The sequence below is a fragment of the Alligator mississippiensis genome, chromosome 5 (assembly GCF_030867095.1).
Source record: "Alligator mississippiensis isolate rAllMis1 chromosome 5, rAllMis1, whole genome shotgun sequence".
NCBI lineage: Eukaryota > Metazoa > Chordata > Crocodylia > Alligatoridae > Alligator > Alligator mississippiensis.
Window position 1 is genome coordinate 24,306,841 of NC_081828.1, and position 14,135 is coordinate 24,320,975.

The 14,135-nt window shown below is 43.2% G+C and overlaps 1 protein-coding gene across 2 annotated transcripts in view; it reads left to right on the top strand.

Annotated features, from left to right (window-relative positions):
* The window catches only part of PTGFR (prostaglandin F receptor), a 30,545-nt gene extending 18,063 nt beyond the window's left edge, over positions 1-12,482 (top strand). For both annotated transcript variants that reach the window (XM_019489192.2, XM_019489193.2), the window contains exon 3: positions 7,415-12,482. In XM_019489192.2, the coding sequence (XP_019344737.1) occupies positions 7,415-7,720 (306 nt within the window). In that variant the 3' untranslated portion in view covers positions 7,721-12,482. The remainder of the gene's footprint in view (positions 1-7,414) is intronic.
* Positions 12,483-14,135: the final 1,653 nt, after the last annotated feature.

The window sequence follows — 14,135 nt, forward strand, 5'->3', positions numbered from 1 at the left end:
AAGTGGAGTGGTTTACAAGGGAAAGAAAAGTCCATCAGTTCAAGCCTGATGTTTATACCGCTCTTCTTTCTGGTGACCACTTTTACAGTTTTGCAAGACAGGATAGATCAGTTGGAATGACCGGGTTTTGGGTTAGAATGCATGAAAGCAATAATACAGTATGTCTTATCCTAACTGGCTGTAAATTGTGCTTCTTGTTCTGACTGGTTGGCATGTAATCTCTAAGCCTGGACAGGAATGCAGCTGGCTGCTGTTATTCTCGTATCGTTAAGGTTCCACTTGAACTTACTTGGTGTTTATATTTTGAACACAGGGTGGAATCTTGGCAACATATTTCTTTTCAGTTGCATGGGGCAGGCCCCTTCAGGGGATGATAGCCATCTATAGATATCTGGAGGATGTGGATATCAAGGATTTTGAAATGCTTTAAATCTTTTTCTCCTCATGACATTTGGAATCTCGCTAAATGAGCCTGAATTTTGTAAGGGCCCCGCAATATGTTCAAATTAAAGCTGGAAACCAGATATAGAGTTGCTACATATTTTCAAGCACTTATAGTTTGTTGGCTCTTTTTATAGCTGGATAATTATGATTATTATGTGATAACTACTTTTTATATGTGGCTGGTATAAACGTATTGCATGCTTAACCAGGTCATTGCCAAATATATGTAAAACAGGGGTGGGCAATTATTTGGGTCTGTGGGTCACATAGGGAGTTTTGGGGAGCTGTTGTGGACTGGGTTAGTAGCTCCTCTGTGCAACAGCTTGCTAAACCTCCTTATATGGGATGGGGCCACAGGCTGGTGGAGAGCTGGCATGGCCGTGGGTGGCAGCTCCAGCAAGGAGAGCTCACCCCGCTGCCACCAGTGTCACCTCCAGGCTGTCCTACCCTGAGGAGGGGCTTACCCTGTTCTCCAACAGGAATCTTCAAGCTGTGTCCACAGTTAATGCCAGCAGTGCCCAGCTGGCACTGGACAGGCGCTACGAGGAGAGACTGAAGGACCTGAACCTGTTCAGCCTCAGCAAGAGGAGGCTGAGGGGGGACCTGGTGGCTGCCTATAAGCTCATCAAGGGGGATCAACAGCAAATAGGCAGAACTCTTTTCTCCCCAGCACCACCTGGGGTGACGAGAAACAATGGTCATAAGCTGATGGAGAATAGGTTTAGGTTGGAGATCAGGAGGCAATATTTTACAGTTAGGGTGGCCAAAATCTGGAACCAACTTCCCAGGGGAGTGGTCCTTGCCCCTACCTTGGGCATATTCAAGAGGAGGTTGGATGATTACCTGTCTGGGGTCTTGTGAACCCAGCATTCATTCCTGCCTGTGGCAGGGGGTCAGGCTAGATGATCTGCTCAGGTCCCTTCTGACCCTAGCTACTATGAAACTACTATGAAACTACGAGCTTCTGGCATGTGGAGCAGGAACTAGTGTAAGCTGCAGGGACCTACTGTAGGGGTGGGATGGATCGGGTGGGATGGAAAGTGTGGAGAGAGACTGACAGAAACAGAGAGAGGTGGCCCTGCCCACGAGCAGTGGCCGCTGGTGCTGGGTGCTAGGAGCTAGGAAAGAGTGGAACCTGGCAGTGGGTGCGCTTACTGCTGCTGGGGCCCTTCTGGCTGCAGCCACCCAGAGCCCACACCAGGGCTGCCCTGCAGCTACTCCTACTGCTGTTGTCACCACTAGCACCACCTCCCTGGGCCTCCGAGGTAGTGGTACTGAGAGTAGCCATAGGGCAGTCCTGGCATGGGCTCTGGGTGGCTGCAACTAGAAGGGCCTCAGCAGCAATGAGCACATCTGCTGTAAGGTCCCACTTTTCCCAGTGCCCATTGTGGACAGAGGGTGGGCAGGGCTGCCTCTTTTTCTCTCTCCCCTTCCCTCCTCCCCCCCCCACCTCCCCCTGGACCATCCTGCACCTGCAGCATGTCCCTGCAGCTTATACCAGTTCCCGGCTCATGTGCCAGAAGCAACACCAGCATCATGTACCGGATGTGCTCCAGCATTGACAGTGGATGCAGCCGGTAGGTTCTGGGTGGCAATTAGGGCCTCTGCCTGGGTCTGCAGGTGACATTGCTGCATCAGCACACCAGCTGCAGTCCCAGACAGTTGCCCCTATCCCCACCTAGAACCTGCCGGCAGCATCCACAGCTGATTCTGGCATGCGCCTGGCACTGCTTCCAGTATGTGGGCCATAGATGGTGTAAACTGCAGATGGGGCCAGATGGTGTAAACTGCAGATTCCTGCCTGCCTGGCATGACACAGGAGCTGGAGCCGCTGACTCTTCATGGGCTAGATCCCATGACTTTGTGGCTGCCTACCCACGTGGTGGATACAATCAATTGGCAGGGCTACAGATTGTATTTTGCCTACCCCTGCTGTACAGTGTAGCAGGGGCCTGAAATTCACAAGAGGTGGCTATGCTGTCTAGTAACTCCCTGCTCTTGTTCCTTGGTTTCCCATTTTTTTAGTCTGATATCAGATTTATTATGGCTGTGTACATTGATTTTAAGCAAAATGACTTAAATGACCCATTTTATTTGTGATTTAAATTCAGGAAGCTGGATATAATACTTTTTTATACTTTATTGTATAATGGTAGATTTCAGTTACTTTCTGAAATAAGGTTGATTCTGATTGGTTGGTATAATTTGGTATAATAACAAGTCCTAGAGAAGGGGCCTAGAGAAGAGGCATGGGAGAAGGAAGGGGACAGATCCTTCCCCACGGTAAGGGGGATAGGTCAAGCCCCCCATGGTGAGGGAGGGAATGGGGCAGGAGCTGGGGCTGGGGTGCTGCCCAGCCAGGGCAGTAAATGGGATCCAGGGCCTGGGCAGTGAGCAGGATGGAGACACAGGTGGCTTGTCCAGATGGAGCAGAGGGTGGGGATGGGGGGGAGGGGTGGCTTCCTGCTACTGTGAGCACCCCCCCAAGATTTGTGCCTGGGGCAGATGCAGGCTGCTTGCTGTTATCTCAGGGCTCTCTGCCCTGATGCCTTTCCCCCAGAATTCCTGCACCGGCTGTGTGCCCACTGCCTGCCCAGTAGCAGCAGGGGCGGTGAGTTGTGCCTCCTGCTGCTGGGCAGTCAAGGGGTTGGTGGCTAGCGTGGGGCCCCCAGGGCAAAGGCAGCAGGGCAGAGAGCCCTGAGTCCACAGTGGACAACCCGCATCTGCCCTTGCCCTGCTCAGCTCATCTCCAGTTAATAATATCCCCACACTTAAAAATGGTGATGGCAGCACTTGAACTAATGCTCATTCAATGAGCATTAGTTCAAGCACTCCTGCCACCATTTTTAAATGCTGGGACACTAATTCCCTGGACAAGCTGCCTGCGGCTCTGTCCTGCTCCCTGCCTCAGCCTCAGGTCCCATTCACTGCCCTGGCTGGGCAGCATCCCCTGCCCCTGCCCCTACCTCACTACCTCCCTCAATGTGGGGGCCTTGATCTCCCCCTCCCCCATGTCCCTTCCCCTCCACAGACTTACCTGCAGGGAGCTGATCTCCATACTGCCTGGCTGCATTCCTGTAAAATGGTTATTGAATTGGTATCAGCTGATATGCCTGGTTAATAATTGGCTCTCAGTATTGGCCAAGAAAATCTTTATTGGTCTACCCCTAAATCTTAGAGCAGATCATCAGAAGGTATTTTCCCCATGCTAGATTTTCTCATTCTACTGAACACCAACAGGCATTCTAGGTAGAAACTATTTAAATGATATGATTTTTACCAGCCCCAAGGGACCGCCCTGCTCAACATGGTACAGGATGGCCAGGGTGAAGGAGAATTGCTACCCTACATCACTGTAGACCATGTAAAGGAACATCTTTAGAGACTGGACACCTTCAAGTCAGCTGGCCCAGACAGTTTACACCCTAGGGTACTTAAGGAGCTGGCAGGCATCATAGCTCAGCCACTGGCATGGATCTTTGAGAACTCATGGTGCTCAGGTGTAGTGCCTGAAGAAGGCCAATGTGGTGCCTATCTTCAAGAAAGGGAGGAAAGTAGATCTGGGGAACTACAGGCCTATCAGCCTGACCTCTATCCTGGGGAAGATCTTGGAAAAAATTATCAAAGAGACCATTCTTGACAAAATAGCTGATGGCAACATCCTGAGTGACGGCCAGCACAGGTTTGTTGCAGGTAGGTCTTGCCTGATCAATCTCCTCTCCTTCCATGACCAGGTGACATATCACCTGGACAAGGGAGAAGAGATTGACATCATATATCTTGACTTTAAAAAATCCTTTGATCTGGTGTCCCATGATCTCCTCATGGAGAAATTGACCAACTGCAGCCTTGGCTACATCACAGTCTGATGGCTGGGGAACGGGCTCTGAGGTAGGACCCAGAGAGTTGTAATAGATGGAAGTAAATCATTGTGGTGTGCCATGACCAGTGGAGTCCCCCAAGGCTCCATGCTTGGGCCTATACTCTTTAACATCTTTATTAATGATGTAGACATTGGTGTCAGAAGTGGACTGGCCAAATTTGCCAATGACACCAAACTCTGGGTTAAAGCATCCACACCTGAGGATAGGCTGGTGATCCAAGCTGACTTTGACAGGCTCAGAAAATGGGCGGATGAAAACTTGATGGTGTTCAACACCGAAAAATGAAAAGTTCTTCACCTTTGGAAAAAAATCCCGCAGCACGCTTATAGGCTCGGCAGTGCTACACTTGCTAGCACCATGGCCAAAAGGGACTTGGGGGTCATCATTGGCCACAAGATGAATATGATCCACCAATGATATGTTGCAGCTGGTAAAACGAGCAAAACTATGGCTTGCATCCATAGATGCTTCTCAAGCAAATCCCAGGATGCATCCTCCTGCTGTACTCGGCTTTGGCGAGGCTGCAGCTGGAGTACTGAATCTAATTCTGGGCTCCACAATTTAAAAAGGATGTGGAAAAGCTTGAGAGAGTCCAGAGGAGAGTCACGCACATGATCAGGGGGCAGGAGAACAGGCCTTATGATGAAAGGCTGAGAGCCATGGGGCTCTTTAGCCTGGAAAAGCTCAGGCTTGGGGGGACCTGGCGGCAGCCTATAAGTACATCAGGGGTGTGAATCAGGATCTGGGATGACCAGTTCAAATGGTTACAAACTCCTTCAAGACCATTTTAGACTGGACATAAGAAAAAATGTCTTTACTGCCCAAGCCCCCAAGGCTTGGAATAGACTGCCTCCAGAGGTGGTGCAAGCACCTACTCTGGACTCTTTTAAGAAACATTTGGATCAAACAAATCTGGAAAAAAACCCAGTGCAGCACACGTTTGGGCAGCATGCCCTTGCAGCACAGAGAACACTGGACTGTGGTATGTGGTGCTGCAAATATGTTTGCAGTGCCACAAATGGCACAACTGCGCTCATTTGGGTGCACCCAAATGGTGCATCCAATCTAAATTAGTCCATCTGAGTAGGTGCACTAACTTAGATTGAGATCAGGTTAATCCAATTTAAGAAAGGGTTAACCCAATGTCCAGAATGTCTGCATGAGTTCACAGTGTAGCACTGGGGCTGGAAAGTCCAGCCATTTGCCCCAGGCTGTGCTATTCCCACCCCAAAACGGGACTGGGCTACTCTTAGCCCTGGCCCCCACTGTGGACCCACCAGACCCTGCCCTCCAGATTTGTCAAACCCTCCACAGACCTGCTAGCCCCTCTTGCCCCCGAGCTTGCCTGACCCTCCCCCCCACACACCAGACTCCCTTTGTGGCTCTCAGGGGTCATGAGCAGCTGCAAATGTTGTTTCTGGCAGTGACAAGCTCCTGCATGCACCTGCAGGAGAAGAATCATAGAAAATTTACAGATTCATATTCTGAAATACATGATATAGCTGGGCATAAATATACTACATAACTGAAAAAAAATCAGAACAGAGAAATACTGCTTCTCAGAAAGGTATCTAGTTCCCTTGGAATATACAGAGTACTAATTAGTTTTGGATGGTTAAAATTGTTGTTTGCAAACAGTAAGTGATGGAGTTTTTTCTCTATATGGACATGAGATGGCAAGAAATTTTAGGAAACCATATGTCTATATTAAACTAAGGTAGAATTAGTTAAGACTCATATATATGAAATATCTGTTTGTGTCTCGTGTCATTTTCTGTTTCTTAGTATTGTTGTTCTAGGTCCAGCCCTGCTTCCTTTATCAATCCCGGAAGAGCACTTATTCAGTAGACTGCTTTTATGGGACTAGTTGCTTGATGAGTAAGAGGTATTTGGTGTGACTGAAATTTATGCAATTGGGCCTGTAATTGATAATATGTAAGACCTTCCTGAGAGAAGATCCCGTGCAGAAGCCATGGGAGTCATCCAAGTGTTAGTGGACTGTTGTTGTCAGAGAGGAATGCACCCAATATTTGTAGAGTGAAAAGAGGGTTCTGGGAAATGGGCTTCATACCGTTTATATTGGCATGGCACTCAGACCTTTTCTGTTCTTTTATTAGTTCCCAGCCATCCTTCTGCTGTTTTACCAACTTCTTTCAGACAGTTTATGTGGGCTGTCTAGTTCGCTTTCACAGATGCCCATAAAAAATGCTCATACAAGCAGATATACTCTCACTTCACATTCTTTCTCTTGTCTGCTCTGTAATTATAGTCAGATGCAGCTGTAATTGTGGCCTCAGCTACAAATGCTAAATGTGGTTTAAAACAGTAAAAATGTTTGGATTCTTGAACAGTAGTCTCCTTTTATTGTTCTGTTTTACAATCTCTTTGTGTAACTAAGCAGTCTCTGTACTTGAACAGACTGACCCTGCCTTTCACCATCTAATAAATCAATGTAGTCACATCATCATTAATAAAGTATTCTGTTTCTTAATTACTTTTTATAAGTATATTAGAAAAATACTTTATAGACTTTGGGACTAATACCCGATAGTGCTTTGTAAGTTGATAGAATTAGTAGTTTGTACTTCTACCTAAAATGTCATTTTATGCTTCTAACATTAGCAGTTACATGTTTAAAAATGTTTTGTTTCTCAGGTGACAGCGGCCCATATATAGTCTTGATCTAAAGGATCACTGGCATATTCCATAAAATTATGGGTCTGCTCTACTATTATTTGATAATAAATAAATTTACTCCTAATAAATAAATTTACTCCTTTCTTTATCTCTTCCCCATTCTGTAATGTAGGTCAGCTACTTGTCAGCTTTGATTCCAGAAATGGTAGCATTTCATCAATTAAACATATACAGTGTTTTTTTCTTAATTGGGATTTCTCAGGATAAAAAAGTCATGCAAAGTATCACATTGTTGTTAACTGTTAATCAGTGGGAGGATCATTAATAAGACATTGATACTTTGTAAAGGTGGCAAAATTAGAGATTTGTTTGAAAGAATCATTTCAGTCATTTGTGTGCTTGTCAGCCTGCTTTTTTGATGTATTCTTAAAAAATATTCTGTTTTCCAGGTGACAATGGCCAATATCGGTATAAATGAAAATCGCTCACTGGAGACATGTGAAACAATACTTTTCGCTCTTCGAATGGCAACATGGAATCAAATATTAGATCCTTGGGTATATATTCTTCTAAGGAAAGCTGTACTTAAAAACCTCTACAAGATTACAAGGCGATGCTGTGGTATGCACATCATGAACTTGCATATGTGGGAACTGAGCTCAATCAAGAATTCTTTAAAGGTTGCAGCAATTTCTGAGTCACCATCAAGTTCCAAACAAATAAATAAACAGTCACTCAGCTCAATGGGGCAATAAAATCAAATACAGTCTGTGAAGAAACAATGGGGGTAATGATCATACATTGAGAACACCTTCACACTTCTTATAATGAGGTTAAGTGATTTGTACTTGTTTCAAATCATAAGAGGTTTGTTCTTACTACTTATCAGTTTGACACTGCTATTCCAAGGCATGCACTTGAGTATTTTAGTTCAATCTCCTTATAGGCCCTTTCCAGTAATAAAAATAAAATAACTACATTTCCCCATTTCTGTTATCAAAAAAAGTGGTCAAAAAAATAATAATGAACACAACAATAAGCCAATTTAAGAGACTTTTTATAAGCAAAACGGTGTAAAATAATAAGAAGCAATGATCACATTAAATACACGTTCAGTTAAAGAAATGGCTTTAACATGTTTTTCAAAAATGGTGTATAATTAGATGAGACACATATCAGGCAAGAGTTGGCTCCACATCCTAGCGCCTGCCACACCAAAAACACCATCACCTGCTGACTTTAGCACTGGCAGAAAGCTGGGGTTTTGGGTGCGTGTGGATGGCTACCAGTACCATGGGATCAAGGGAAAGATAAGAGGAAGGTTCTGTTGTCGAGAACCCATTTGTTGGCTAGTAATAGATTTTCATAGATTTGTAGACATTAGGGGTGGATGGGACCTCGGAAGATCATCGAGTCCAGCCCCCTGCCTCAGGGGCAGGAAGTCAGCATGGGTCATAGGATCCCAGCAACATAAACATCCAAATGTCTCTTGAAGGCATTCAAAGTGGGTGGTTGAACCACCTCTGATGGCAGTCTATTCCAGACCTTGGGGGCTTGGACAGTGAAGAAGTTCTTCGTTATGTCCAGCCTGAAACGGTCATGGAGGAGTTTGTGACCGTTCGATCTTGTCATCCCTTGGGGCACTTTAGTGAACAGATGTTCCACTGTGGACGCTCCTGCCCCCTTGCTCTTGCCCCTGCAGCACCATTGTGACCCTGCTGCCCATGTCTACCTCCTGCCCAACCCATGGAGGTGGACATGGGCAGCAGGTGGACATAGATCGCATAGCCTATTGTAATGCAATTTTTAATGACATGTTGGTAGTTAAAAATCTTCATACATTTCAAGGACAAGAGGGGACATCATCTTGTCTGACCTACAAAACACAGGCTACAGGACCAACTAGAGTTCATGTGTCCTAAAAGTCATCAGTCATCAAAAGTCAGCTATATATGAACTATAGCATATTTATAGGAAAGCATCCAATCCAGACTCTATCAGAACTTCTGGTACATTGTTCTAGTGGTTAAACATTTTCACTTAATTTGAATTTTTCCATTTTTAATTTATAGTCACAAGATCTTGTTGCACTTTTGTCTCATAGGATGAAGAACTCTCTGTTACCAAATTTTTATTTTCCATGTTGGTACTTATAGACTATGATCAAATTATATCTTAACCTTTTTTCTGATAAGCTAAATAGAATGAGTTCTTTTAATAAAAGGCATGTTTCCTAATCCTTTAACCATTTTTATCTGAACTCCAGTTTTTCAACATGCTTCTTGAATCATGGACGTAAGAACTGGACACTATTCCAGTAGCAGTTGCATGGCTGTCAAACACAGAGGAAATAGAATGTCTTTACTCCTAACTGGTATTTCTCTATTTATATAGCCAAGTAACATTAGGCCCTTTTGGCCAGAGCATCCCCTGTATAATCCATGTACAGGCTGTATTACCCAGAAACTGTTTCACAGTCACTGCTTGCTAGGAAAGAGTCTACCATTCAATGTCCTTTGTTCCTAGATGTCTAACTTTAGATTTGGCTGTATTAAAATGTATATTCTTTGCTTATGCCCAGTTTACCAAGCAATCCAGTGTGCTCAATATCCATGACCCGTTGTTTCATTATTTACTACTTAGAGAACTTTGCGTCAGTCACAAACTTTATCAGTAATACTTTATTTTCTTCCAGGTCATTGCGTAGACCTACTATTGATGATTCATCATTCACAATTATATTTTGAGGCCCATCAGTAATTTTTAGTTCATTTAGAGGTCTTATAACTAGCCCATTTGTACCACAATAAACCACAGGACAGATGGGAATTATGGGTCTTGTCTGGTAACCCCTTAACCAGATAATGACTACTATTGAGGTTATCAGCAAAGAAATTAAATCCAAACCATGTGAGTCTTTATAAAGGATAAAGTTGATCAAATTCATTAGCAAATTTCTAGAATACCACAGATGCATCTGCAGAAATGTACATACAATACACCTGTTTTGTCTACAAAGGCCCACACTGGTGCCTATAAAAATAATTTGAACACAATGGGTATATGCATGTAAAACCGCATTCTAGGTAAATGTGTGCATGTGTGTGTTTTATGGGAGCACAAGGTATATTCACTCTTTGCAGATGTATTTGGTGTTCTTTTCTTTGCTAAATTTAAGGCACATGTTTGAAGTGCTGAGTGCCTTCAAGGAGATTAGAGGGTACTTGGAGAACATCTTGAGATTCGCAGGGCAAATTCTGCCCTTCACTATTAAAATTACTGGATTGCACTATTAACATTTTTTATGGATTGCAAATTTGATATCAAAGTATAACATAACCTTTAGTTCTGCATTATGAAAATCAATACCATAATAATAATTCTTGCATCATTTAATTAAAGATAATAATTGCAAATGATTACATGCCAAATATTAGTCATGCAGTGGGAATCATTTTAATAACATTAGTTGTATACATTAATTTTGTTCTCATATGGCCTGATCCTATCTTATCCCCATTTAAATGAACGGGGCAAAATCTCCTTTGGGTATCTACACACATGCTCCGAGAGCTGCTCTAAATAAAGTGCCTGGAGCATTTCATGTGTCAACGTCACCACGTTTCAAAATGGCAGCGGGGTCCTTTTTCTAAAGCTCATCAAACAAGCTTTAGATAAAGCGCCCCTGCTGCCATTTTGAAGTGCAGAGATGCTGATACATGAGATAAGGAGGCTGGCTGGAGCATGGTAATTACCACACTCCACGATTCATGTATAGGTACCTTTTGTGTTCATTGAGAGCAGGATCAGGCCTGAGGAGTTTTTGGTAATGTGTAAGTGTGTTTGGTTGACCTTTGACTTTATTGTTATAATGCACAGTTTTTCTTCAAGGGCAAGCTATCGTGATACTACACAGCCATTATGGTTTTAAAGGAACACAGAGGTGGTAAGCCATGTTATTCAGGGAGAAATCAGGTCCTATCTTCTGCCTGATCTTAAAAGTAGAAATATAGCTGTTGATTAAAAACTAAGGCAATTCTAAGTGTTGCCTTAAGGCAGAAGGTATACTACATCAAGCTACAGAAACTCAAAAATAACTTTTCCCAAGTAATTGAAAGATACTGTCTTTCTCATATTTTTTCAGCAAAAGGCAGGATACCTCAAGAGTTATAAGTGACCTCTTTAGATACAAAGACAATTAACCTTGACTTAGAAATGAATGTAACTAAGCAAAGATAAGAAAGCAATTCCTAAGCAATTGAGTCTGTCATCATAATATAATTGATCATGCCTATTCATATTCTGTTAAAAAAAGCAAGGAGAGTGGTAGGGAGAAGCTTTGATCTTTGTGTTTGTATTATGCTTAGAACCAAAACAAAAGTAGTATAGAGTTTCTAATAATGTGCTGCTTTTGACTGGAAAATTACGGTATTGAAAGTAACCTACTTTATTTCAAATAATTGCTACACATTTGCAAATTCTCAGTAGATCCAGGCAAAAAAATTTTGATTTTTTTTCAGTTCAGTCACCAAACCTAAGCAGTTGGTTATTTGCACTGTTTTGATTGTCATTGTAGAGGGTGCGCCTATACACGTGCTTTAATGCACATTAGCTTATTTTAATGCATATTAAAGCGTCACTAACAAAGTGCTGTTTAGTCAGTTTGTATTAAAATAGGCTAAGGCACATTAAGCATCATTTAAAAACCATAGGTGCCTATACAGGAGCAGGGAGGTTACTCTAAGGTGCTGCAATTCCAGCACATCGAAGCAGACTCGATTAATCAAGTCTGTGGGAGAGTGGGAATTACCACACTCCTGAAGCTTCCTGTGTCTCATATCAGCTTCCTCAAGCTTCAAAATGGCAGTGGGGGCTCTTTAAAACTCATTCACTGAGCTCATTCAATAAAGCTTGTTTGATAAACTTTAGATAAAGCGCCCCTGCTACCATTTTGAAGTGAAGGGACACTGAAACATGAGATGGTCTGAGCACTGTAATTAAAGCATCCCTCCAGGGAGCACATGTATAAATGCCCCGTGCATTTCAGTTAATGCTTATTAAGACAGGTTAATGTGCATTTTCTTAGTATTTCACCATGGAGGTACTAAATTTAATGCACATTAACTAAAGCACATTAACGCACATGTAGACATGCCCACAGTTTATTGAAATTTGTGGTACTGTGCCAGTGCTCATTTTGGCCTCCTTACTGTACAGGATGTGACACAAGTATGCCTATGACATGATTATTCATCCTGTGGGGTGAGAATTTTGTGCAAGCAGTTGCAGAATAAGGTTGGTCTATACATTTTTGAGATATTTGACCAGTGGCTGAAGCTTATTTGCATTCTGTTGTGTGAATAAATGTATCATGTGAAATTTCATGCTACCTGAATTGTAAAAAAAAAAAAGGAAAGAAAAAAGTTATCTTTATATGTATATCTGTGTCATTATACTTTGTGTAGTGATATGTATTGTACTTAAATTGCAGTGTCTCATTAAACCTATTAAAACATATGTTAAGAGTAAAGATATTTTAAAATGATGAGAAAACATGAAATACTGAAAAGTAATTCATTAAAGCCTATATATGTACACCAATATCATAAAAAGCACATTGGATTGATGTACACCTTGGGTGCATCTACATATGCATATTAATGTGAAGCAATAAATTCCAGCACATACTGCGCTGGAGTTCATTGCTCCCGGGTGCTGTGTTTACATGTGCACCCGGGCCTATAGCACATTGAGCCGGGTTGGAGCAGCCCCAGCTGGCAGGGGGTCTGGTGGCTCAGCCTGCCAGCCTGGGCTGCTCTGACTTGGTTCTCTGTGCTACGGAGGGGCTGACTGGGCCATGAGGGTGCTCCAGTGCAGGGCTAACTGACAGGCAGCCCCTGCACCCTTGTGCTCCAGGAAGGATTCAAATGATGCTGGACATTCCCAAGCTCAATAGAAAACCCTCAGAGAAAAGCAGTTCTCAGGATGTTTCAAATGTGGACCGACTGAACACTTGAAAGCTCAGTGCTAAGTTGCTGGAGAGAGAGGATAGATCCCAGTCCCAGAGGGTAGTTGTAGTTGAGGGGGTTTTGGAGCCCAAGAGGGAATCAGGAGAGACCCTTGCAAAGCATGTTCCACAGAAGTCATTTCCAGATAGACTGGACCAGGTTAAGTAAGTCAGGGTTAATGGCAGGGTTTGGTTGGAGCATGAGGATGCAGGGATCCAGATTTCTATGTCTAGGAGGCAGGCAGAGAGGAGGTTTGTGTCCCTAGGAAGAAAGCAACAACACTTGTATGGGAGGACAAAATCCCATTCTAGGTGGATAAGTAGCAATTCCTCTCCTTGCAGCTAGTGTCATGCTGGAGAAGAGGATACAGAAATCCTTGTAAGGTAAGTAGACGTGAATATGATACCCCAGGTATCTGTTGTAGTAACCCACAGTGGCAGGGCTCTGACCCCAGTGCCTTAGTGAAGGAAGGAGATGAATGTTGTTGAGTGTCAGACAGATTCTACAGGATCTGTCAGCTTCCACAGAAAGGAGACTGCAGAATTAAGCCAGCATCATACTCTGGATGAGAATGCCCTGGATGTAGCCGCAGAACAGGCTGAGTTTACACTGGAGGGAGGAAACTTGGAGGAGAGCCTGAGGAATGATGCAGAACTCTTCCGGCAGGAACAAGTTTGTCCTGTTCGTGACCGCATGGGCAGCTCAGACCATGTAACTCCTTCAATGTGGAATAATTTGAAAGCTGGCAAATAAAAAAAAAAAATGGCTGTCCAAAGGTCTAAGCTGATTTATGCACATACTCATGATTCAAAGGTGATAGAAGTGACAATTAAATGTTAGTAGCAGCATGTCACTTTTTGAAGAGAATCCTGAACTGACTGAAAAGCTGTGAGATTGTAGTTTACAAGAAAAATAAAATTGCAATGTACACCATATGATGGTTTCAATGTATACATCAGATTTGAAATGCTCCACATTAAACATACATTGATATAAATAAATAAAATGCACCTTTTCATGTAAATACATTCTTTGAAGATTGGTAACTCAGAACATTCAGAAGTGTGCTGGGTTATCCAGATGCACCTTAAACACTTATTAGCAGGAATTAGAGTTTTGCAGGTGTATCCAATGAAAGAATGTAGAATGTACTCTAGATCCT